Raw genomic sequence first — 27,874 nt, 5'->3', positions numbered from 1 at the left:
CAATGGCAGGGGGTTTTGATCCTACTTAATGTGCTGGCTTTGTGGGAGCCTAGCCAGTTTGGATGTTCACCTTCCTAGATATGGACGGAGGGGGGAGGATCTAGGACTTACCACAGGGCAGGGAACCCGGACTGCTCTGTGGACTGGAGAGGGAGGGGGAGAGGAGTGGGAGGAGGGGGAGAAGGGTGGGAGGAGGGGGAGAAGGGTGGGAGGAGGGAGAGAAGGGTGGGAGGAGGGGAAGGGAAATGGGAGGCTGGAAGGAGGTGGAAACTTGTTTTTTTTTGTTTTTTTTTTATTTTTTAAATTTATTTATTAAGGATTTCTGCCTCCTCCCCGCAACCGCTTCCCATTTCCCTCCCCCTCCCCCGATCAAGTCCCCCCCCTCATCTGCTCGAAGAGCAATCAGGGTTCCCTGACCTGTGGGAAGCCCAAGGACTGCCCACCTCTATCCAGGTCTCATAAGGTGAGCATTCAAACTGCCTAGGCTCCCACAAAGCCAGTACGTGCAGTAGGATCAAAAACCCACTGCAATTGTTCTTGAATTCTCAGTATTCCTCATTGTCCGCTATGTTCAGCTAGTCCGGATTTATCCCATGCTTTTTCAGACCTAGTTTTTTGTTTGTTTTTTTTTCTCTTCTTTTCGCAATAAAAAAAAAAGAGAAAAAAAATAAATAAAATAGGTTAAGATATAAGAGCTAAGTGTACTTGGTTTTAGTGACCAATACACTCCACCAGAAGTGTAGTAGAACTCTGAGAGAACTCTCAGCTCATCTGTCATGACCATCTAATTGCTAATACCAAACTACCAGAGGCTAGGGTCTTTCTCATGTGCACACCTGGGTTTAACATGGTTTGTATGAAGTATACTATGGTAACAATTGAAGAGTAATAACAAAAGAACCTGCATAATAGTTTCCACTTACATACAGGTGACCCCTACTTCCCATTGCATTGTTTTTGCTGTCTAAAATGAATGCGATTGCACACTATCTTAGTTTATATAACAACTTTGTTGTGATTGTAAAGTCTCAGATTTAACAACATTAGGAATTGGGATTTGTATCGTCTCCCTCAGAGTATGTTTTGAAATGTATGTTTTGAAATTTACACTATAATTAAACTCTTCATGGACTTAAAAAAAAAGATATAAGAGCTAGCTAGCAATACGCTTAAGTCATTGGCCAGGCAGCATTATATTTAATATAGTTTCTGAGTAACTATTTCGGGTCTGGGTGGCCGGGAAACCAATGACAAACTTCCAACAACAGGCCATGAATTTGAAAGAGAACAAACATGATTATTTGGGAAGGTTCAGTGGGAGAAAAGGGAAGGGAGAAACATTTTAATTAAAATATAATCTTAAAAATAGTTAGGGACATCTCTCTGGACCCCTGTGAACCCCTCTAGAGTCAAGGCTCTTGCCAACCCTAAAAGGCTCCCTTAATTAAGATATTTGTGGGAGCCTAGCCTGTTTGGATGCTCATCTTCCTAGACCTGGATGGAGGGGGGAGGACCTTGGACTGCCCACAGGGCAGGGAACCTGACTACTCTTTGGACTGGAGAGGGAGGGGGAGGGGAGTGGAGCGTGGGGAGTGGGGGAGGGGAAGGGAAAAGGGAGGCAAGGAGGAGGCAGAAATTTTTAATAAAAAAATAAACAAAAAAAGAAATAGTGAGATACACATATAAGAATGAGTGTTCATTGCCAGTGTGTGAGCTTGGTAAAACAAACAACAAAAATCTTTCAAATGAAACCCCATTGCAGTCTATAAGTGGCCTCAAAGAAGAGTTTAACATTTTTCTGGGGATCGGGAGGCTGTGTTCTCTGTGTCTGAATAGTTAACAATATGGGTTCGGGGTCTTTGAGTTTCTCTTATTCTCCAAATGATTTCTTCTCTTTTTAATGTTTGAAAGGGATAAGTTCTGGTTGTTTATATTAATAAAAGGGAAAGAGGGCCACTTTCCATTCTTTATCTATTATCACCCTTGTCTCCATAGCAACCTAGAGAAGAAGCATCCACATAAATATCTACTGTACAAAGACAATTTGATGGGAGGGAAGAGGAATGTGGAGAAAGGCAAATTGACTCTCAAGATTTTTTATATGAATAATCATATCCTCTACAAACAAGGGCACTTTGCCCTCTTTATTTCTAATTTGTATCTCTTTATTCCTTTCTTTTGTCCTCCTAGGCTAGCAAACATTTCAAGTTGTATTATACAATTGAGACAGTACACATTCTTGTTTGAATTTCCCACAAAAGCTGACAACAGGTTTGTCACATATAACTTTTACTATGATGATATGTATTCCTTATATTCTTAGTTTCTCCAAGTCTTTTATCATGAGAGGGTGTTGGATTTGATCAAAAAGCCTTTGCTGCTGCTGGGCAGTGGTGGCTCACGCCTTTAATCCCAGCACGCAGGAGGCAGAGGCAGGCGGATCTCTGTGAGTTTGAGGCCAGCCTGGTCTACAAGAGGCAGTTCCAGGACACAGCTAGGATTGCTGCACAGACAAACCCTGTCTTCACAATAATCCCCCTGAAAAAGGCTTTGCTGCATCAACTGAAATGAATCTGTGATTCATAGTCATGTGGAAAGTTTGGTTTTACTTGACATGTTGAGACATCCTTGAAACTCTAGAATGAAGTTAATTTCATCATGATTTTTTTGACTTAGTCCTTAATTCCATTTGTAAGCATTTAGAGTTTTGGAATCCTAGTTCATCAGAGACAGTAGTCCATAATTTTCTTTAGTCAGAGTGTCTTCTTCCGGCTTTATATAAACATAACACTAACTTTATAAAAAGTTTGGTGATGTTCTTTCCTTCTTTAAAAGACCAATAGACTTCAAATGTGATCAGCTCTAGTCCTGGAAGTTCTTCATATTTGGGAGAAATTTTAAGTGTTAATCTCATTGTTTATTACATTTCTGTCTTAATCACTTACATCATGTTGACTTAATCTAGACAAGTCATATACATCTATACACTTATCTACATAATTATGTTTTCTAATTTACTATATGTCTTTAAAGTTTGTCATATTTATTTTCTGAATTTTATTGATACCTGTGTATCATTTTCATCTTTAATTCTTTGAAAGTTTTGATCTTCTCTCGCTTCCTCTTGCTAAGGGTTTGTCAATTTTCTTTTTTTATAAAGAACTAATTTGTTTTAATTTATATTTTTACTTTTTATTTCTACTTCCTTAATTTTTCAATTTACATCAATTATTAATTTTTATCTAATTATTTTGAATTTGATTTTTATCTTGTTTTGGTTTAATTTTTCCTGACCTTAAAGTATATCATTAAGTTATATGAGATATAAAGAGTGGTTGTTTATTTATTTGTTTTGTTGTTTGATTGTTTTTTTTTTTTGTCAAATTGACACAAGCAAAATCATCTAGATAGAAGAACTGCAACTGAGACAATATCACCACTTTATTTCCTTTAGGCGAATCTGTAGGGCATTTCTTTTTTTTTTTTTTTTTTTTTTTTGGCATTTCTTGATTAATGACTGACATAGAAAGGTCCAGTGGTATTTTTGTCAAGTCTGGTCCTTGACACATCCCTCCTTACCAGGTGCCATTCATTCTCCAATAACAACCAGAAAGTCAAGAATTTTTTTCCTGCTGCATTATCACAACAAAGATTTTATCCCTAAAATCTTCCCGAATTTTGTAACTCTAAATGGCATGTTCTTCTGAAATGTTCGCTCTGCTCCAATTCTATTACTTTCATTTGTCTTTCCATAATTCGTCAGCTGCTTATAGCCATAAGCAACCAATTTGACATTCTCCAGATCTTTGAGAAGGCAAGAATAATCATATCAATTTAATGTACTTGTGGAAATTATTTGTTTGCTGCCAGCAAGATGCTAGGAGAAGAGATAGGTACATCATATTCACTGAATAAATGTCTGCTTTTATTATGAGAATGTTAAATATGTCAACTGAAATTGATAAGTTAATGAAATGGGTAATATTGATGCATACATCAGTTATTTGGGTACACACAAATTAGCGGATGATGTAGCAATTCTACCTCTGATTTTTGAGGCACTCCTCAGTTGGACAACAAAGGTGTACTCTTCCACTCCCACAGTAGTGTACAGAGTTTCAGTTTCTCCACACACCTTATTTTTGAGCTATTAATTTAACTTTTGACACTGATTTCTTGGTGGCTGAGCTGAATCTTTTATAGTTAAGATTCTAATTTCCCTGATAATTAGCATTTTTGTGTTGCATATTCTATGCAATTGGCTTTGCAGAAAAAACACTTTAGATATTTAGGTTTTTTATTTGAATTAAGTATTTTTGTTAAATTATATGAAATTTTTCATATACATTCTATTTTAGCAGTTTTTCAAATATATAACTTGAAAATATTTAATCCTATTTTATACTCTTCTTCCTCACATTCTTGATTGACTTAACTCAAAAAAGACCATTCTTGGCTGAGATACATTTTGGATTAATGGTATTTCTAATGTTTTGCTGTTGTTATGAACATACTGCTAAAGGCACATCGCAGTGATATGTGTAATCATAGGATTTCTCCCATGTTAATATTTAGAAGTGTGGTATTGAATCTAACAAAAATCTACATATTTTATTCCATTAAAAAAAAGAAAACTAGATAGCATCATAAAGAAGTTTTTAAAAAGTCTTATCAGGAAAGCAATGAGCTAACACAGTGCCAAGGTTGAGGAGCTTTCTCCAGTTGAAAGCAAGTACATACAGCTCATGTACTTCTGTAGTTCAATCATCCATCACATTTCCACATGTGCTGTTACAATTAAGCTTTGCATATAACTTGAAATCACACACACACACACACACAAGGAATATAGACAGTTTGTTAACAAATTGAAAGCACTATGAGAATTGGAATGAGCCATTAAGCTAAAGGAGACCCTAAAAGCACCATGGCTCCAGGGATATGTCTCTGTTTAGTGTGTTTACATAGAACATACCTTTCTTACTGCCCCATATTTTTTTCCTTCACATTCGTTAGTTAAGTCCAGGTGAAGAAGAGCTTCATGCCTTTCTCTGAAAACTCAGTGGAACATGCTCATTTTGTTTTAGGAAATACATGTGGGAAAGTGCCTCCAAACTGTCCCTATCAACTGTTTTCCCATATGTTGATTTTTATGTTGCAGTCCCAACTCCTCAATCTTGTATCAAAACTATATTAAGTCTTTGTTGTGGTTTGAATGTAAAATGTCCCCCATCTGCTCATGCGTTTGAAAAATCAACTCCAATGTAAACTCTACATGGAAGATTATGAAGCCCCAGCAGTTGGAGCCTCAGTGGAGAAAGTGAATAACGGTGAGAGGCAGGGGCATAGGCTTTGAGGTTCCTCCCTGTCCACTCTGTTTTCAGACCATGGACACAGTACACCAAGCTGCTTCACATTTCTGCTACAATGCCTTCCCGACTTCCATGTTTTTTTATTTAAAGATTTTATTTTCTGAGAATTTTATACAGTACTATATTTAAATCATACTTAATCTGTAAATCGGAATGAATCTTCCCTACCTTCCACAGACTAACGTAATTCTTTTTCATATGAATACTCAATTGTCCCAAACTTATTTGTTGAAATAACTCTTCAGAATTTAATTGTCATAGAACCTTTATTGAAAATCATAAATTGGGGTTCTTTTCAATCTGTCTAATCATTCATATCAACCATCTCAACATCTCAACACTAGTACCACTCGGTCTTTACAAGATTTGTATTAAATTATGAAATTAGAAAGTGTAACATTATCAATTTTATTCTGTTTAAGATTATTGTAACTATATAGTTTCTTGAGACATCATAGACATTTTGTAAGGATTGCCCTATTTTCATAAGATACTATTATTATTTTTATTAACATTATATCATATCTGTAGAAAGCCCTGATTAGTATTGACATCTTAAAGAAGTTGTAAGTCTCAATCTATGGATATGAGTTGTGTTTCTATTTATTTGTGCATTTTTTGATTTTTTTCACTTCTGTTTTAGGATTTTTTATGTGTAAATATTTTTCCTTTTCTACATTATGTTTATTTATATTCTTTAATTATTATCTTTCTACAGTTTTTTTATTATTACTGCATACAATAGATTTGTCTTGTGATGGAGGAAGGTCATTGGCTAATAAAGGCACTGCCCTGGCCCATTTTATTGGTTAGAGGATAGGTGGGAGGAGTAAACAGAACAAAATGCTGGGAGGAAGAGGAAGTGAGCTCAGAGACTCGACCGCTTTCCTCTCAGGAGCAGACGCCTGAGAGAGACGCCATGCTCCTGGCTCCTAGGCAGACGCACGCTAAGAAGCTCCGACCCAGGTTGGACATAGGCTAGAATCTTCCCGGTAAGCGCACCTAGGGGCGCAACACAGATGATTAGAAATGGGCTAAATTAATATGTGAGAATTAGCCTAGAAGAGGTTAGAAGAAATGGGCCAAGCGGTGTTTAAAAGAATACAGTGTCCGTGTAATTATTTCGGGGCATAAGCTAGCCGGGCAGGCGGCCGGGGTGTTGGGGACGCAGCCCCGCCACAGCCCTTATTACTACAGTTGGCGCCCAGACGTGTGGACAGCCTAAACCCACTTAAAAAACCTGAGAAGGCTTAAAAATAAGGGAGAGAGAGTTTAACACAGATTTTTGCTGTTTGTTGGTGGCGTGCTGTAGAGAGATTTCCTGATTCGGCAACAGTAGCAGAAAAAACGCTGTGTCGTTTTAAAGCACGACTTCCTGGGGCTGTGCCGCCATTGTGATCTCTGTCTGGCTCCTGCGGGAGATAGAGCTTTTGAATAGATCATTTGGAGTAAAGTGCTACGATTTGTTTGATGGCAACTAGACTCGCTGTGTTCTCGGGTCTGCTCTGCTTGTTAGAGGCAAGCATGCGCTTTCTTCTAAGAGAAGCTTCCTGACTCAGCTTTAGCTGCAAAGCCTGCAGCTCATTAAGAGGTCCTGCCACGAAACACTTAAACGGTGTTGACGAAAAGCTGAACGCATGCTTTTCGGTTTTCAGCCATAGCAGGAAAAAAGCTGCGCCGTTTAAAAATGCCGGCTTTCTGGGTTGTCCTGCCAGGGCAAACTCTGACTCTTTTACGCAGGCGGTTTGTGCGGTTTGCAAGCACAGGCTGCTGAAGCTAGCTTGCTGGTAGGGACCTTGAAATGCCGTAGAGTTGTCACAGTAAACATGGCTACAGCCAGTACCTCAGCCATGAGGCTGGAAAGCTAAGGAATGGGCTGGATCCAGCCGGCAAAGCCACGCCTTTAATCCTACTGATATTGCTTGGTAAATTAAAGACTCATGTGGTCAGAAAAAGAGAGATATACAGTAAAGAGAGATTCAAAGACAAAGAAAATTTCTAAATGGTTTAAAGTGTGTTAAAAATATATGCAGACTAAAAGTTGAAGTTCTTAAAGTAAAAAACAAAAAAAGGAAGAGAGTTGTTGTGTGTGGTAGCACACGCCTTTCATCCCAGTGCCTAGAAGGCAGAGACAAACAGATCTCTGTGAGTTCAAGGTGTAGTAGTGTACACCTTTAATCCCGAATGCCTGGGAGGCAGAGACAGGCGGATCTCTGAGAGTTCAAAGACAACCTGGTCTACAGAGTTACTTCAGGTCAAAGATACAGAACCTGTCTCAAAAAGCAAAGAGTTAAAAGTAAAAATAAACAAAATAGAGGTTAAAACAAAGCTGCACAAAGATGGAAAATAAATACACAGAGAATTTTGATACTGTATGCTATTATGCTCTCTTTGAATTGTTTGAATGCTGAGGAAAAAGCAAAAGCTACTAAAAGATATTTGTTTATCAATGCTTCTGAACTAATCCAACATAGATATTTTGAATTTGAATCTAAGGATATGATACTTTGGAAAGGAGTTTCTTATTTTGTTTTCACAGAGGATGAGACACTGTTCATTTCTTCTATTCTGATTTGGTATGATGGACCACGCCCTCCTGAAGGGTTGCAGTGAACATCTTCAGAAAATTGCTTCGCTCAACTGCCAACTGAAATGAAACTAGCACACAGGTTATACCATGAAAGACCTAATTAACGACGCCCCCATTCAGCAGGAAGCAGTTTGGAGAGAACTAACTGCGCCCATGTTCCCAAATATGGTTTATAAATGTTCTTTTACATTTAAATGGGGATATGATATAGATATGAATAATTTGCATTAGTATAGATTTTGCTTTATTGATAGAGATTTAAGGTCAATTTTGTTATATGTATAAGTGTTTCTGATTTTGATTAAGGTATTGTGATTGTGTAGTTCATTTAAATATGTACTGTATAATTAAGAAATATAGGTTGCTAATGGATAATCATCGATAATAGTAAAGCTTGTAGTCATGTTAATTAGATTTTCTAGATATATAGAGATATATTTTAGATAGACATTCTTCATGTCTTTCAAAGATTACAGAATAGGACATTTAATGTTTTAATAACTGAGGACTTTTCATGACAATGAGACACTCTGCTCCTGGCAGCACCAATCTACTTCAAGAGGAAGATGGGCATCGAAGAGGCTCGTTATGGAGTTTTGATAGCCATTTGGGCAAGAAACTGCTCTTGCCTGGACTATTGCATAAACTGGACACAGAGAACCCGCAGAGAGAGGACTACTGAACTTGCCTAAGGTGAGATGACCTTTCGGGGTTCCTGATTCATTTTGAAAGAGTCTGCGAGACATTCTGCAGGACACAACAGATAGTGACTGAACTTACTTTGAATTTTCCTGTTTTATGGAAATGTCTGCTGGATACCATGGGCCTGAAGGCTGAAGATGGATGCCCCAACGGTACAAAAGAACTTTGGGTGACTGTCCAGGCAGCGAGATGTCTTTGTCATTTCTAGAGTTTGAAGTTTCTTAGTTCTTGTTTACTTAGGTAATATTATATCTTTCTGGAGTCTTTGATGGAGTTAAGAATAGTTAGTTATAGTTTTCCTTAGTTATGGTAAAGATTATTGTAACTTTTACTTGATAACTGTTTTGTTATATGTAATTTTGCTATGTTAAAGCCCTTTTTTTGTTTAAACCGAAAAAGGGGAAATGATGGAGGAAGGTCATTGGCTAATAAAGGCACTGCCCTGGCCCATTTTATTGGTTAGAAGATAGGTGGGAGGAGTAAACAGAACAAAATGCTGGGAGGAAGAGGAAGTGAGCTCAGAGTCGCGACAGCTCTGCTCTCAGAAGCAGACGCCTCAGCAGAGATGCCATGCCCTGCTCCCTGGCAGACACACGCGATGAAGGTCCGACCCAGGATGGACATAGGCTAGAATCTTCCCGGTAAGCGCACCTAGGGGCGCAACACAGATGATTAGAAATGGGCTAAATTAATATGTGAGAATTAGCCTAGAAGAGGTTAGAAGAAATGGGCCAAGCGGTGTTTAAAAGAATACAGTGTCCGTGTAATTATTTCGGGGCATAAGCTAGCCAGGCAGGCGGCCGGGGTGTTGGGGACGCAGCCCCGCCGCTGCCCTTATTACTTCAGTCTTGATTTTGTTATTTCAAAATTTTATAGAATTTGTCCATTATTTAAAATATTTTTCTTAAATATGGGTTTAAGGTATAAGGCTTAATATATTGTGAGTTTTTTACATGAAATTTTTGTAATCTGTAAGGGGAATTGTATTTGTTTATTGCATGTCAAAAGACCTTTCTTTTTTCCTACCTTTCTGTTTCTTTCTTTTTTCTTCACTTGATTGTTCTTGCCAATTTATCTTTATTGTATTAAATACAAGTCATAAATGAGGTTTCTTTTTCTTATTCACAATTTAAGAGGAAATTCTAGTCTTTACATTATTATTTAGCTTTGAATTTTTTATACATAACCTTTTATATACTGTAGTTTTTCTATTATGAGGCATTTTTATTATGCAAACATTGTAATTTATTGAACTTTTTCTATATCAAATGCTATAATGATTAATTTTGATTATCAAATACTATTTCACTCTAGAGTTATACCACATTTAAATTGTTATTCATTTATATGTTGAAGAAGATGTTGTTGGTTACAGTTTCACATAGTTTATTAAAACATGTTTTAAATATCATATAAGTATAAAACTTTTTGTGTGTTGTACTTTGTGCTCAGATATGTAGCTCAAAGCCTCTTTTACTGTTTGACAAAAGCTAGTCCATGGTACATTTCCTTTCTCATGGATACAGAGAACTCTCCAGCCATTCATGTGGATGATGTTTCAATTATATCCACTCTTAACTTAAAATGTTATTTTCTTTTTTTTAACTGGGTCTTAATTTTTTTATACAAGGATAAAATTTCTAAAATTAACTTAGAGAGTTATTAGCTCACAGAATCAGAGCTAATTATTCATTGTTCTGCTAAGACCAAAAGTGTTTACACAAAATGTGAAGTTAATTGGTCACAATGTGGTTTACTTAGAGGGGGTGACAACAGGGGAATAAAAGGGATATTATCCTGCTATTCTGAATTTTTTATCTGACTTCAATCCCAGCATGTAACCCAACAATGACATGTTGACCTAATACCGCAGAGCTACAAATCCTCAAAAGGAGCATCCTGCAGCTGAAACTAATACATTGGCTTACATTTTACCTATTATGGAGCTACGGTCACTGAGGGGTCATGGTCGCTTCATTAAATGTTTTACTAGTTTTTTTAGAGGGGGTGAGAGGATCATTGTTAAACTATATTGAATTAGTTTTTCTGTAGGAAGATTTATGTGACTTGGCATCCCAAATTATACTTCACTTATACGTATCGTGGAGGAAAATCAATAATGTGAGTAGATTGTGGATACAATTGCCAGCAGAGGAAACAGGAAGTCACTCAGGCTTCTGAGACTGTCATGAGAAAAATCAATGAACTGTTGACCTCCATAAACACACTCTCTCCACATACCCCCAACAAAATATGGAAGAGGCGGGATCATAGTAAGTTAGAATAATTCCAGATGAGTTGTGAATTTTGGAGTTGTTAAACCCCATATGGAGATGGCATATTATTCCGTATGTTCTAGGAAATCAAAGAAGCATTGTTAGCAAGGATGAGTCCTTTGTTGCTAGCAACGTCTGTTCTCTCTCTCTCTCTCTCTCTCACTCTTTGTGTGTGTGTGTGTGTGTGTGTATGTGAGCGATCAAAGGGATGAGAATTTCCTAGCTGAATGTTTTAAAATCAGAAACACTGACAAGTGCTTTCCTTCCCCCTCCCACCCGAGATATTCCAGAACACAAGGACACTCCAGCCACCTGGTGATTAGACAAGCCGAATAACCTTGCTCTGAAGAACTAGCTGACATAGCAGGAAGGGACAGAGCAAAAGACCTTGCACCCGTGCCAATGCAGCTTCAAAAGGTCTTTTTGTAGTTCCACCTTTTAAAAACTAACCCTGCAAAGGAATTTTGAACTTCTCTCCACCTTGCTACCTTGTAGTTTTGGGGTATAGGAGAAGTTCCTGGCTAGCCTGATTAAAGAATTAACCTTGCATTTTAAGCAGTCCAGTCTGTTCTGGTTTTTGGTGGTCTTCCTCTGGAGGTGGTGATCTGGGCACAACATGTGTTTGCCTGTGTGTGTCTGTGTGTATGAGGGGGAAAAAAATCTCTGCTATTTTTCCTTCTGCAGTGCAGGATAGCAAATATAGGGACCTGGCTGGCACTGGACTATCTGCAGGAATGAGAGACATTGGATACTCATCCCTAAATGGAATTTCTTCTCAAATACCTCCCTCAGATTTCAGAGAATTGTGCTGGAAAGGTAAAAAAAAAAATTGTAAGTGCCAGCAGGGATAAAAGACTCCAAGTAATCAGGGAGACAAAGCCCTAAGTAGACATCTCTTGCCCCCAAATAAAACCTCCAGTGGCGAGAAAAGGACTCCATCTATATACGTTGTTGACACAATGGCCCCATAGAATCCCCAGACTATTTAGACCATTGCCAAGGTTGTTATGGTGAGGCTCTATTGCTCAAGAAGATGCTTACATATCTTATTGAACATAGATGTGGCACCCATACTACTATTTGTACTATGTGACAGTATAGTATACTCCTGTATTGTGGCACCTACACTATAGGACCATTCGCGAGCCTGGCAAGGGCCTGGAGATTTAAACACACAAAGACACACAGGCAGAGACACGGGTCATCCTTGATGCCAGAATGTCCCCTTTATTGTGTCCAGGGGCAGCTTGAATAGGGATCGCCACACCCCACCAAATGCGCCAGAACCACTCCCCTGCCATCAGGAACTCCTGAGGGTCTCATGTTCAAAGCAGCTGCAAGCATTACAAGTTGCTTACCAGAAATTCATGATCTGGGGGGGGGGGAGGTTCACAGCTCCCAACACATAGAGATACTGAGGCCTGGTGCCTCAGTAGAACCTTCACTCCTGCTGACTAGTCTTTATTGTACTGAAAGGTACTCACAACTCTCCCAGAAGAGAACGGTAACCACCAACCTAGTGGTGACCTGTATGCATGATAAACTGGTGCAATACTGGTACAAACATTGTTAGAGTAACCAGCCAGTATCTGAATAAATTTAAGGCTCACTCTATGAGATGGGGCCCATACTTAGATAACAAAATCTAAGGTATGCCATAGACCTAGACCTAGAGAAAAACCAAGTACACTGGCCAACTAAAGTACTTAGCAATAAAATGACTCATAATGACATTCTGATATACTCATAAATAAAAGTCTCACCCAGAACTAATCAGAAACGCCTTATCCTTGGTGTAGAGGGTAAATAATACAGAGACCAAAATTGGATGATGAGCAGAATGAAAGACCTTGGAACATCAGTCCTAAATGATATGTCTTTATCAAATCCATCCCCTCCGGTTTCATAGACCTCCCTGGAAGAAGGAAACAATGTCTTCCAGACACACATATAACACACATGTAAACTCACAGATACTTAGCAGCATGCACAGTGCCTACGCAGGTTCAAACTAGATGGAGTACCATCACTGAGATGGGGGAGTAAATGCAAGCACTCATTCCTAATCCTGAAGCTATCTACAGTTCACAACTACTCAAAAAGAAAAAATAAATTTTTTCCAAGCTGTATCACCCAGAACACAAAACATAGTTCAAGGCCCCATACCTAGCGGTAGATAAGCAATATAATAAACTCCAAAGTACTTTTTGGAGGTATTTGCTTCATATTGCTTTGTTTGGGCATTCTTTTACCTCACCTTTTGTTTGTGTTTTATGGTGTCTGATTTTATCTTTTTTATGTGTATGTCTATGAGGGTATGTGATGCTCTTTATTTTTTTTTCACTTTTGTATGTTTTTTATTGTTGTTATCCTTGCTTGTTTGACATTTCTTTTACTTGTTTGCTTTCTTAAGAGAAAATAAAGGATCACAAATGAAAGGGTGAAGTTAAAACTACTAAATCTTTTAGCATAAAGCATTGTAGTAAATATTCATGGCCAAACAATATAATAGTCAAAACATGTCATGACAATCAACATCGTTAGGCTTCAGAGGATGCTATGAAGAAAACTAAGATATAGGTCATAGTCTGGGGAAATAAATTTACAAATTTTAAGCCAAATTGTAAACACTATACAAAAACTCTTAAAAATAAATAGTAACTCAGCAAAATTCACACAAGAGATACAAGAACATCTATTAAACACAAAGATGTTTAGTTTTAGTTCTCTCAGTGAGTAGAAACAGAGAGTAAAGCCACATCATGATGTGTCTCCAAAGAAACTCTGAGGTACAAACAAGATTGGTTTAAGTTTGCTTGTATTTGTCATTGCTTGTATTTGAAAACCTGCACTCCAAGTCCAGGTACTTTTCTTTCATTAGTCCTTGATAATGGTTCCTTCTCTTACCTCATGTATTTTCTTCTTAAATTTTATTGATTCAGTATAAACATTGCTTAATGTTGCTCACATCAAACTTATTTCAATCATCTTGCCCAATGTGGTGCTTTATCCCTTTTGAGGATTCTTGTCTTGTTTTATATAGCTATATTCTCTATTGTTTTCAGCATTGCTAAAACAAAAATTTAATAATAAATTTATTAAAATTTAATAAACTCTTTCAGTTTTTTCTACATTTCTTTTATATATAAAATGCTGGTATCATTTTCTTTATAAAATTATTTTGCTGTTTAACTGTTTCTTCTATTTTTTCTCTATCATCTGCTTCAGACTCTGCCTTTGATGTGGTTAATTTTCTTCAAATGTGAACAATCATTGGAGTATTTAAGAGTGAGTCACTGAATCAAAAATTGACAGCTAAGGTGCAGTGTACGGATTTTATGTGCAGAAGAGCCCGAGAGTCGTGTTTTTAGTGGGAAATCAACACATATTGGAAAGCCCAATGGACTGTCTGAGAGTTATTTCTCTGAGATTAGTTTTGCTCAAGGAAAAGTCCTCTAATGTCATCATTTAAAAAAATAAAGCAACCTTGACTGCTCTTCTGAGAGGACAGAAATAGCAGTGACGAAGGAACTAACTGGGGACATCTCCTTGGGCTCCTGGGAGCCACTCTAGGTTCAAGTCTCTTGCCAACCCTAAGGTGGCTCCCTTAACTAAGAATTGTGCTTCCATGCTCCCCTATCCAACCTTCCTTTATCCCAATCATCCTTTTTCCCCAAGTTCCCCTGATCCTCCCCTTCTCCCTTTTCTCTCCCCATCTCCCCTTACCCCCATCCCACCCCACCCCCAAGATCCCAATTTTCTCCCCGGCCATTTTGTCTACTTCCCATAGCCAAGAGGATAACTATATGTTTTTCCTTGGGTTCACCTTCTTACTTAGCTTCTTTAGTTTCACCAATTGTAGACTCCGTGACCCTTATTTATGGCTAGAAACCAATTATGAGTGAGTATATTCCATGTTCATCTTTTTGGGTCTGGGTTACCTCACTCAGTATAGTGTTTTCTATTTCCATCCATTTGCATGCAAAATTCGAGAACCTGAAATGACCCTATCCTATAGCAATACTGATGAATATCTTGCATATCACCATAGAACCTTCATCTGGTGATGGATGGAGATAGAGACAGAGACCCACACTGGAGCACTGGTCTGAGCTCCCAAGGTCCCAATGAGGAGCAGAAGGAGGGAGAACATGAGCAAGGAAGTCAGGACCACGAGGGGTGCACCCACCCACTGAGACAGTGGAGCTGATCTATTGGGAGCTCACCAAGGCCAGCTGGACTGTGACTGAAAAAGCATGGGATAAAACCAGACTCTGAACATGGCGAACAATGAGGGCTGATGAGAAGCCAAGGACAATGGCATGGGGTTTTGATCCTACTTAATGTGCTGGCTTTGTGGGAGCCTAGCCAGTTTGGATGTTCACCTTCCTAGACGTGGACGGAGGGGGGAGGACCTAGGACTTTCCACAGAGCAGGAACCCTGACTGCTCTTTGGACTGGAGAGGGAGGGGGAGAGGAGTGGGGGAGGGGGAGAAGGGTGGGAGGAGGGGGAGAAGGATGGGAGGAGGGGGAGGGAAATGGGAGGCTGGGAGGAGGCGGAAACTTGTTTTTTTTTCCTTTTCTCAATAATAAATAAATAAATAAGAAATAGCAGTGACGGGCACAATGTGTGTTCTGGATGCAAAGTCCACAAGTCCCTCAATTCCTTGGCTGTGCCTCAGGGAGTGAATTCTGTTTCATATTCTCCCACTCACTATCCCTCAACTCCACGATATCAAACCCTCTGAGTACGGCCTTGGAATGATGGATGATGGCTTTGCCCACAGGCCTATGACAGTCCCACTCAATAGATACTGTTTTCATGTAAAATCGCCAGTAACGTTTGACCAGCACTATCTCTCATTATTCGCTAACTTCTATCTCAAAAATTCTATGTCATATTAATTAATATCTTTTAGAAAGTAAAGGTTATTAAAACACTTCATTTCTTTCAATTTTGTACTAAGTTCTTAGAAACCGTGTTTTACAAGTCCCTGAACGTGTTTTGATAACTAATTTTAAAGGGGTAAGAAAAACGTTTTGCTGTGCTTTATTCTATCCCAAAAAGGATCACAAGGTGTGCTCAGGGCTGGGATGGTTGAGAAACTCAAAGAACAGATCTCTAGCGAATTTCCCCAAAAAGTACTTTGGGATACCAGATGTCATTTTTAAAAAAGAAAAAGAAAGTATATAGGAAATACCATAGACACCATTATGCAATAAATCTATCAGCATTCCAATCTTTGGGTGACCAAAGATACAATGATTTCTAACAGACACTTTGGGCTTTGTTTCCCTTTATTTTCCCATACCTCTGATCCTGAAATTGTGGTCATAATTCTGCCCAAATTGACTTCAATATATGAGGTATTTTAAAATTATTTCAAGGCCTATTTTAGAAACCTATAGCAAAACTTCCAGTAGATCCCAGAACTAAATGGGAGTTCCAGAAGGCTCTGCCCACTATGAAGTTCTTAAAATCTCAAGGATTCATGTTTTTTTCTTCTCTTGAGTTACAATTTAGAATGAAAGCTAAGCATATGACCCTCATTCGATTTATATTTTCTTATAAACAGATATTTATTTTTATATTTTCAATTGTGTGTATATAAATGTATCTTCCAGTACATATGCGCATTTTAATTAAGATTTCTTCTAAGTCTATAAGCTTTGAATTCCCTGGAGTAGCTGTTACAGGAAGTTGTGATATGGATGGTAGCAATCAAACTTCTTAAAGAGACCAAAGGATACAGATGGATGGAAAATTAAAAATAACAACTCTGAGAGGGCAATCTTGTTACAAGAAGACATTGAGAGGAGAAAGGGCAGGAAGGCATAGGTATGGTTATCTAAACAGGAGTAAGATGCAGTTGCCCAATAAATATCAAACCCAAACTCCATTTAGAGGAAGTATTCCAATTAGAATACTTCCTATTCAGAGCAGATAAAACTGTTACTTTCTTTTTCTTCTTAGCTCTGTCTTCAGTCATTCACGGATATTTAACTTTCAATTAACTTATAGGACCACAGCTGGTCAAAGTGGGAGAATTAGAAACTGTGGAATGTTTTTCACTAAATCTATATTACATCTTTTCCAAATGCTTAAGGAACATTGTGGAAGAGGGAGTAGAAATATTGTAAGAGCCAGAGGTATATACAACTTCAAGGAATGTGTTTGCTGGACACAACAGGGAAACTATACATACAAACTCACAATGGTTGCAATAGCTAACATAGGACCTATACAGTCTCAAGCCGGAGAGAATCTGAGCATGGAGATGGGAAGAAGGCATGAAATCCCTTGGGGCTATTGCCATTAGCATGCTATTAGTATTCTTTGAAGGTGTACCCCTTGGTAGATCTAACATGTTCCCTTTGAAGGCCACATATTCTAATGAATATAGGCAACACAAATTGTACTTGATGGGTTCTAAAGAACAAAAGAAATGGAAACAAAGTATATGGGTAGAGAAGGATTGTATCTTGGAGGAGTTGGGCTGGAGATCATATGATAAAAATACATTGCATGAACTTCTCAAAGAATTGAAATAAATGAGGAAAACGTTTTCAGATGAGTACAAGTGCTTATCATGTCTCTTCAGTGCCTTCTTTTTAAGTCTTAGTCACTAATGACTTTGGCTGCCAATGCTGCCTGTTCTGACACTGTGGCTAAATCTGCACCACAGCAGGTATTTCACTGCACTGTACAGAGGCAACCAAAGAGGTCTGCGAGGCATTTTTTATAGATAGCAATACATCGCTCATTGAATGCTGATGTCAGGTCTTTTCCCTAGAACATTTTCATTCAGTTTTGTTTTGGATCCTGTAGTGCTCTCAGGTTTAGACATTCAAGCACTGGTCCACAAAGTGTGTGGCTACCTGAAAGGAAAAACAGAAGAAAAGAAAGAAGGTGGTAGATCGGAAGAGAGATATGGAAATCTAAGGATAATCATGGTTGATGATGCTCAGTGTTATTTCTTCCTTTTCATGATTGTTACATAGTATACCTTTCACGTGAAGCATCATATTTTGTGCTGTCAAAATGTCCCTTAAATGTTTGTTTACAACCTCAGACTATTTTCTCACCCTTGAATAAAGAAGCTTCTCTTTGCAACACATACAGGTTAATATAAACACTCCGAGCTAGTTAAGATGCTGAGAATTTTCTTTGCTCAGCAATACATGGGTATCCACATCACTCTCTCTAAGGCTAAGGGAACATTGCAGAAGAGGATGTAGAAAGAATGTAAGAGTAGAATAATAGCGTGTTTGACCTTGAAACACTGCCCTATTGGCTGAGGTACTTATCACTGAATATATACCATAATCTGTATAGGACTTGCATCTGACTGAGACTGTAAACATTTAGTCATAGATCTGGAAAAGGCTCATGGATCCCCAGAAAAACCAACTGACGGAGGAGAAGTAGTTGTGTCAGTGATGCAGCCACTTGTGAGTTATTCAGACTCCAGTAGATAGCTTAACACCCATGCCTACACTGATGGCTCTGGTTAAACTCAGTGGAACACAAAGTAAAAACACAAACAAAACCCAAAATATTTTAAACATATATTCTCATTAGTTTGTCAACTTTACACAGAGTCATCTGATGGAAAATAATCAAGAAATCACTTCCATCAGACTGTCCTAGAAGCATGTTTATGGGGATATTTTCTTGATTATGGTTTAATGTTGAAGAACTTAGCCCACTGTGGGTAGGTAAGTTCTTGTTTGTATAAGAATTAGGATGGAAAAAAAAAAACACATGGGAAACCAGACAGGGAGCAGGGTTCTTCCATAGTCTCTGCCTAGTTTGTGCCTTAAATTCCTCCCCAGAATTCTCGCTTTGACTTGTAAGTGCAGTCAAATAAAACCTTTCCTTCTCAAGTTGCTTTCATTGTTTTGTTTATCCATACTACCAGGGGAGAAAACATTTACCATGTGGCTGGTAACTTGGTAACTTGGAGGAAGTAGGTGAAGGTCAACAACAATGGGGAAATGAAAAGACAGGATGTGGGTATATATAAGATTGTCAAAGAATAAATTAATGTAATATAAAAAAAATGGCAATGCCCATCCAAACAATAGTTTGCCAGGTTTGGGTTTGCCCTTTTGTTACAGAAGTTAAAACTTTGAAATTTTGAGATATATTTTTCATCTTTGCTCAAAAAATAAGGCTATATATAAGAATTTAATGAAAATCAGCAGTCAAGAAAAGATTCAGTCATTAATAGTTACCTCAGACTTCACCATATAATCGGCGACAGACACAAATTCACAGATGGAAACTCTTATGGGTATCAATTAAGTCTAAGTAACAAATACTGCAAAAAATCTTGTTTATTTCAATTTTTATAAAATTAGATACCATGGGCATCAACGATTCTGACCATTTAGTCTTGGCAATGAATATGTCACTAACAATTTGAAAATATTAAAGTTAAATAATTTCACAGATGGCTTTCCTTGATAAGAATTAATTCAAAGGGAAATTGACCACAGTGGTTCAAATTTAGAAGAAGATATTAATCAATTACTGCACAAAATCAATTTCTGAATTGTGAGCCAGTTAATGAATGATCTGGAGCTGGATGATATTCTCCTCATTTGTTGTTGTCTAAGGTGGCCTGCATCGCCTGATCACACCTTAAATGAGATCTTTGCTGCTGCACACTCCTTGCTCCTGCTCATACATAAAGAAGCACTGGATTTTAGAGTATTTGGTGTAAATAATGAAATACTGTTCTCTGGTTAAAATCAACTGGAAGGAAACATTGCTTTTTATCCCCATGTGAAATTTTGGAATTAAGTAAAGCTTCTACTAAAACAGTGAAAATGTTAGTAATTAGCATTGTGTATTAGTTTCTAAATATTTGCTTCCCTTAAAATGGGTTAATTTAAATGATAAAATTTTAGCTCCTCATTTGGCTCTCACAAGATATATAAAGGTTTTATGTTTTAGAACTTCATCCAATGTCCTAAGTTTAATATGAAGATAAAATTATTCACATTTCAAATTATGGAATGATTTCTCATTGTAAGAGTCATGGAGAAAAAAGAAGCCATACCCTTTCCTGCCATTCATAAGTTTAAGGCAGAAATGCTTATATAGAATTAAACTTCTGTAAAAAAAATTTACTCATCCATTCATTTGGCTCTGCATGATGATTATTTACTAATTTTAAAAGTCTTATTGTATGGAAGTCTCAGTTACATTACTGTCTTCAGGATTCTTGGGGATGGAGACATGGTTTAGTGGTTAAGAGCATAAGCTGTTCTTCCAAAGGACCACAGCTTCATTCCTGCACCAACAGGGAAGCTCACAACTCTCTGTAGCTCCAGTTCCAGGGAGTCTGATACTCTATTTTGGCTTCCACCAACACCAGCCATGTCAGTGGTATGAAGAAATATATGCAAGCAAAACATGCATATACATACAAACAAAAATAAAAATTAAACATAAAATAAAGAAAATGAAATTAGGAACTCTCCAATCAGCTGGTTCTTTTCTGATATTGATTCCTAGTGCATATTTTGTATTTATTATGCATTTTGGTGTATTTCCTATTTACATCTATCAAGCATACTAGTCACCCACTCTTACTTTATGATGATTACTGTAAGTCAAACACTATTTTCATATTTCCTCTTTCCAATATTTTTCCGACATTTTACATGTTTTCTTAGTTATTAAATTCTGCAAAACAAAACAAACTCTGCCCACATATCCACGAGACTTGAGCCACATAGAGTTTTTGTCAGAATAGAAACACACAGAACTCAGTGACAGTATAATTCACAGAGTGTCACACAATCAAGTTCTGATATTTGACCTTATGAAGAGAAGACTTATGTGAAAAGCAAGATAAAGGTGAATGTCAGTTTGATGTGCTTAGAGTTCATAGACAGGAAGGCGGAACCATTTTGGCATCTAAATTTTGTTTTGTTTTGTTTGTTTCTTCGTTTTTCCTTTTTTCTTTATGTTACTGTTTGAGACATTTGCAGTTTCATTGTATAGTACAAGCTGATCTGAAAATTGCTAGATAGACCAGGCTGACCTTGAACTCAGAGATCCACATGCCTCTATCTCCCAAGTACTTACAATATTTGTGTGCCACAATTCCTGACCAAGCAGCATAAATTTTAACACAGCAAAGAAAATAGATACAGTTCTCTTTAAAGAAAAATCCTGTAACATTAGGGGTTTTTGATATTATGGGATTAAAGCTTAAAGGTGATGAATCATGTACACACAAGTGTATGACATAAGTGAAGTCATGTGTGCTGTTGACATGGTCACAGACATATAAAGGTCTCCTATCGAGAGCGCCAAAACCTTCCTAGATCTGAGACAAGTGAACAGAAAAGGCCTTTTCAATTCTGAGTGTGAATCTTGACTGTGATATGCAGAAATTTTCTACCATTGCTTTCTCTCCCTGGATGTTTACAGCCTGAAGACAGCTCCTCCAAAGACCCTGCTCCTATGGAGATTAGCCAAACCTGCCTCCTTGCTCAGCTGCATAGCTGTAAACGCCAGTTCTTTGTTCAGCTGTCTATAGCATATGCCACCCTGCTTTTCAGCTGTAGGTAATAAATACACTGAGATTTCCTGGGTGCCGCAGATTCTCTGCCAAAGAGCCCAGTCTACACAATTCCAGTTTCTCTACCTGTGTTTGTCATTTTTTCATTCTCTTGTGGATCCAGTCAGGTGAATCCCTGGAAACATGAAGGAAATGGAACATAAGACACAAAAAGAAGTCCTAAGAAGATGAAAAAAAGACCCTCGTTCCTCAAAAGACTATGTCCTTCTTCTCATGAACATCCATCCAGATTCCTGCTAGGAATCTATCAAAACAATATACATATCTATGTGTGTCTGCGTGTGTGTGTGTGTGTGTGTGTGTGTGTGTGTGTGTAGAGACAGAAAATGGAACTCATTGTTTTCTATGTGTTAATATTGGCTAGGAGAATCATGTGTTATTTCATTTGGGTCTCATGGCAACATTCATCAGCTTATTCTTGCTAATGAATAACAGAGGCACAGACACCGTAAATTCAATAAATTGAATCTACATCATCAGAAAGCAATCTAGACAATAATTGTACATTGCTGCTTCTGAGATTTAGGACACACCATCTCACACTGCCCAAGGTGGCCCGACACACTGTTTCGAAGTTTATACTGAGGAACCTGTAATTCTCCTTCTTCAGTAATCTTGTTCTAAGACTTCAAGTAAAGGACCTGGGCAATGTGTGAAGCCCAGATCTGATTTAAGTCTAAATTGATGTAAGTCTAAATTGATTTAAGTCTAAATTGATTGACACACTGAGATCATTTAAGCGATTTGGCTAATGAATCCCTACTGAGTGATCTCAGTGGAGAGTGTACAATCAATTTACACAGACACAAACCTGCATTCAAACCCAGAAGCAAGTCTTCCCCAGGGGGGCAGATGACCTCCACAGAATAAAACTGATACTCAAGCGGAACTGAATTAATCATTTCTAATGGTGCCAGGGACTAACTAAAGAAAGGCTCCTTTGCCCATGCCCTATGGTGCCATACTTTGCTCAGTCTTGATTCGGGGAAGAGGGGCAGTGCTTGATGCTATCTCAAGTTGGTATGCCAGACCTTGTTGACTTCCTAAGGAAGACTTTACTCCATCTGAGGAATGAATGGGGGATGGGAAGCAGGAGATGGAAGCAGGAGAAGGGGAAGGAAGGAGAACTACGGTTGGTATGTAAAATGAAAAGTAAAGCCGGGCAGTGGTGGCACACGCCTTTAATCCCAGCACTCGGGAGGCAGAGGCAGGAGGATCTCTGTGAGTTCGAGGCCAGCCTGGTCTACAAGAGCTAATTCCGGGACAGGCACCAAAGCTACAGAGAAACCCTGTCTCGAAAAAAAAAATGAAAAGTAAAATATTTAATAAAAAAGAGAGAGAAAAGATTATCTATGGAAGAAAGAGAAAGGAAATTCAAACTACCATGTTGTTGTGTTCATCGATTTATTTTGGAATCTGGAGCTGTAGAACTGTTCGTATGAGCATGCTCCTTCACAGTTACTCATACTTTGAGCTTTTGTGAATTTCAGGTCATATACATTTGTTCTTCAACATGAAATTAACACTTCAGCCCCTGTAAGGTAATGATTCCATTCACAAAGGAATTAAAACAATGAGGGGAAAATATCTAATTGCTTTTGTAAAGTCAAAGGTTACAGTTCAATAAAAACATTAGTATAGCTTGATTTGGTGACTCATCCACACAGGAGGCAGAGGAGGCCAGATCATAGTGAGTTCAAAGCCAATCTGGTCTACATAGTGAGTTTCAGGACAGCCAGGTCTATGCAGAGACCCTGCTTCAACAAACAAAAACAAACAAATAATAGTAAAAAAGAACAACCAAAAATGGTACCTGTATTTCAAAGCTAATAGGATTAAGCTTCTCCAAAAATATCTTTATTATGAGTAACAATGTATAATAAGCAATACAATGTTTAATGACTTTCTTTAGAATCAGCATACATACCATCCTAAGTCAGGATATTAATATTAATCTCCCATGCCATGATTATCTGTTTAATAAAAGAAAGTTCTAGCATAGTTGGTCTGAACTAGTTACCTGCCTCTGAAGAACAAATTACAAGCATGATTCAAACTAGCAGCATGTGGTTGAAAAGAAAATGCACTTTGTTTTTGTTTTTTTTTTTCTTTCTGGATAATGAGCTCCAAGACAGAAGACAAAGTTCCTTTGTTTATGTGACTGTACTTAAAGGTACCCTGGGATCTGCAGAACAGGCACAGCGCTGGTCTTTCATCTGCTGCAAATTGTCCTTTGAAATGTCACCTTGCTCTGCAGAGATTCATAGGAAATCGGAGACTTGTACAGGATTTTCAACACAGAGTGGCAAAAGGGTGATTTGAATATGCTTTTGTGAGTGCAAAGTCATTGGGAAACACCAGCAGACCATGATTTCCAGTTCTCTGCAACAGCACTACTTGGGAAATGGAAGTTTTACACAGATACTTGCAGCTTCCTTGCTGAGACTTTAAACGTATAAATGAATCAAAATAATTTCTTTTTGACCCTTGAGCATACTTTAAATATATTCTTCTTTATCTCTTTCATTAGGAAATGGTACAAAATTCAATGAGCTCTTCATGGTATTTATTCATTTGTGACCAATATTTCCCCAAACGCCTGACACTTTCATTTAGCTTTATAATGCCATTTCGTTACCTGCAATAGGGACTCTTTAACCTTTCTATTGAAGTATGGATTAGAAGACAGCTACTGTTTAACAATTTATAGTGGTTGCTGAAACTCAGTTCTATGTCCCAGTTGTATTAAATTAGAATGTCTGTAATATGCTGCTCCAAACATGGAAAAAATTCAAGAAAATAACACAATGAAAATTTTGGCAAATTCTTTTCTTGTCTTTTCATCACCCTTTTCTCTTTTTAAATGCACTCCTGTTCACACACACACACACACACACACACACACACACTGCGCATGCGCACATTTCCATTTGCCCCAAATGCTGTTTAAAAATTTACAGAAATCAATTCTTTTGTCATAAGCTTTCAAGCATTTGAACACTTTACATATATAATTTTGACTTTGAGATACATTTCATTATGATAGTACTTTTAACTGTATTTCGAAGAGTCAAAATTGAATCGAAGGAATTGATAGATCAGTAACATGCTACATAATTTTGTACCTTCGTAACTGACATGACTCTGAGAAATGATAGCATCAGGAAAAAGCAAACTTACCACTTCTTCATGCCTGCATTTCCTCACATTAATTCCATTTATCTGCAATGGAAGGAAATTCCCAGTTTCACATAGTGTATTACAGACTGGATTTGTTTGCATCCACGAAGACAATAATGAGATGTATATACCTGCAGAATTGCATCTCCGATGAAAAGCAGTCCTGAAAGCTCCGCTGTGAAGAAGAACAATTGAATACACCTTGGCATTTGTCAGACAAATAAAGAGTTTTGTCTTAATTAAGGATAAAACAGTAAACTAATTATAAGTGTTTTAAACTAATTAGGAGCATTTTATAAGATTCCCCAAAGAACGTAAATTAATAATATGATTTATCTCTTTTCAGTTGCTGAAATGGGCAGACATTTCCTTTTGGTTCTATCATTTTATGACCTTATAGCTCTTAAAACATGATCAGTACCCTCCCAATTTTGTGATTTTTTTTTCTTTTTCAGCAAGACCAATTTGTGCTGTCCAAATAATCTTGGTTGTGTGGCTTTCCACAGAAGCATGGTTGACTTCTCATGTTGTACACTCTGGTTGTGTACTCTGTATTTTGATCTTGAAAGGTCAGAGTAATGATACGAATTTAATCAAAGCTTGTTATTAATAGCTCTCAAAAGTCAATATATAGAGATATAATATGTACATATTATGTATGTATATATGCATATTCATTAAAAATTGATACCTTTTCTTAGTGGGTTACCAACTTTTTATGCCTTTATACTATGATATCTCTGTGCAAATATCTAAGACTTTCAATCTGTCAGTTTCATGCTTTTGAGGAAATACTTTGCTGTTTTCCTGATTGTCAATAAACCCTTGATTTGTATATTCATGATGGGTTTTAGATGTAGCCTCAAAGAAAGTGAGTAAAATTGAGAAAAACAATTGCATCTGTATTTGTCCATGAAATGTGACTTAATTTTTGTGTCTTTAACCAACAGTTCAGAAGCTGTTCATATTTGGCCATTTCATACATGGTCGGTTCATATACGGTCATTTGAACTATTCGAGTCCATGACTTTTCCCTTTCTCTTTTGAAGGAGAACCTAGGGAAACTGAAGAATCAGACTTAACCTCTCACTGGATGAAGCTGCGTATCCAGGAGAACCACTCACATACCAATCAGTGAGCATGGTATTACAGAGGACTGACAGCTACAAGGTTAGTTATGCACATTACCTCTTTGCTCCTTGGAGATTTTAGAAATGACAACTGGAATGTTATGTTCTGCACCTCCCTAGAAAGAGACAGTCATAAATCATATTTTTAAGTCACTTTTTAGCCAATAAATAAATATAAAATCATTGAAAACTATAAATAGTACATGTAGTGAATACCAAGCAGAATTTAAGCAAATTTATAGAATTTCTTTTAAGTAAGCATCATTTCCATGAAATTTGGCTAAATTTTTTGAAGTACTATAATGATATTTAATAATTAGTAACAATCGACTATAAAATTTTTATTTCTCAAAAAATTAATATCCATAGTTGCATTCTGTTCAAAATCCATTAAAAAGAATGCAAGGTATCTTGATATTTGTTACTTCGGATTCCAAGCATCAGATATTCGTACATTTCAATTCTCTGACTTTTGTACTTTACCAAACAGACATTCTTTCAATGATTCATTCTCAGTGCTAAATAACTAGAGAGAACTTGAAATTGATAAATGAAATTTACCAATCTCTTTAACAAAGTGAAAATTGAGTAAAATAATAAATATAAAATACAATTCATGTTTCAATTGTTCCCATTTCTATAGAGACTTGTTCCCTTTTTATCCACCAACTTTCCAAGCTGCTGGATGATAAAGGAAAGCTTCTTGCCACCAGAATTAATAGAAAGATTCATAAAGAAATGAATTCTTTTTGAAGTAGTTCTACTTAATATTAGGTAAGGTCCCGGGTCCTTTCTTGTAATAGTTAAATCAGAAGATAATAACAGTCAGGTTCTATAAGAGCATCCCAGATTACAGTTTACTCTAAACATCACAGAGCCATTCTTGTTCTGTTATGAGTCACCAACATTTTAATGTACACAAAATGTTAGCCTTTACAGCTCAGCCTTTGCAAAGGAAGACTGGAAAAGTAGCTACCTTTATGCTTAATCCAAATCCTCCTACTGTCTGCCTTCTGATTGTCACCGTTCTTTCCTGAAAGACGAGATTTAAGAGTGGTAAGTGTTTCTGTACACTAAATATACTTTTCCCTATTGTTTTTTCAATTTCTGTTTGAAATGTAGAGGGAAATATTTTCGAAAACAAAAATACTTCAAATATTGCAATTAATGGAACATTTTATAGGATTTTGTTTTTGTTTTTGTTTGGGGAGAGGTTTTTGAGAAAGGGTATCTCTGTAGCTTTGGAGCTTTAGAGCCTGTCCTGGACCTAGCTCTTGTAGATCACTGGCCTCAAACACACAGAGATCCACCTACCTCTGTCTCCCAAGGAGCTGTGATTAAAGGTGTGTACCACTACTGCCTGGCCACATTTTACAGTTTTTAAATCAAAAGTTAATCCTCTATTTGCCAAAATAAATGCTCCTAAATTCTCAGTCTCTAAAAAATTCTTTCAATATTATTTTGAGACCAATTTTAGAACTTTTTTTTAATTCTTTTTTTTTTATTGAGAAAAAAAAAATTCCCGCCTCCTCCCAGCCTCCCACTCCTCCCTCCTCCCCCCCACTCCTCTCCCCCTCCCCCCACTCCTCTCCTCCTCCCTCTCCAGTCTGAAGAGCAGTCAGGGTTCCCTGCCCTGTGGAAAGTCCAAAGTCCTCCCCCCTCCATCCTGGTCTAGGAAGGAGAACATCCAAACTGGCTAGGCTCCCACAAAGCCAGGACCACACGATGAGAAAGCTGTATTAAAATCCTTACTTTAAATGCTGGAAAAAAAAGAACTTACATTATAACAATGACAGTGGAATTACTAATGTACATCACTAGCACCCCTTAGTGTAAACAAGAATTCAGCTATAAAACTACCAATTCAGGCCGGGCAATGGTGGCGCACGCCTTTAATCCCAGCACTCGGGAGGCAGAGGCAGGCGGATCTCTGTGAGTTCGAGACCAGCCTGGTCTACAGAGCTAGTTCCAGGACAGGCTCCAAAGCCACAGAGAAACCCCGTCTCAAAAAACCAAAATAAAT

General features: G+C 37.6%; 1 protein-coding gene across 3 annotated transcripts in view; it reads right to left on the bottom strand.

The window, feature by feature from the left end:
- Positions 1–27,874, bottom strand: part of Sntg1 (syntrophin gamma 1) — a 409,578-nt gene that overhangs the window by 130,748 nt on the left and 250,956 nt on the right. For all 3 annotated transcript variants that reach the window (XM_041657058.1, XM_041657057.1, XM_041657059.1), the window contains 4 exons: positions 26,828–26,884; positions 25,910–25,967; positions 24,853–24,896; positions 24,722–24,763 (listed from right to left, as the gene is read on the bottom strand). In XM_041657058.1, the coding sequence (XP_041512992.1) occupies positions 24,722–24,763; positions 24,853–24,896; positions 25,910–25,967; positions 26,828–26,884 (201 nt within the window). The remainder of the gene's footprint in view (positions 1–24,721; positions 24,764–24,852; positions 24,897–25,909; positions 25,968–26,827; positions 26,885–27,874) is intronic.

The sequence above is a fragment of the Microtus oregoni genome, unplaced genomic scaffold (genome assembly GCF_018167655.1).
Source record: "Microtus oregoni isolate MIOR12 unplaced genomic scaffold, Mior012 000008F_ref0000371, whole genome shotgun sequence".
NCBI classification, from domain to species: domain Eukaryota; kingdom Metazoa; phylum Chordata; class Mammalia; order Rodentia; family Cricetidae; genus Microtus; species Microtus oregoni.
The sequence above is the reverse complement of the archived record's forward strand: the minus strand, read 5'-3'. Positions and strand labels throughout refer to the sequence as shown.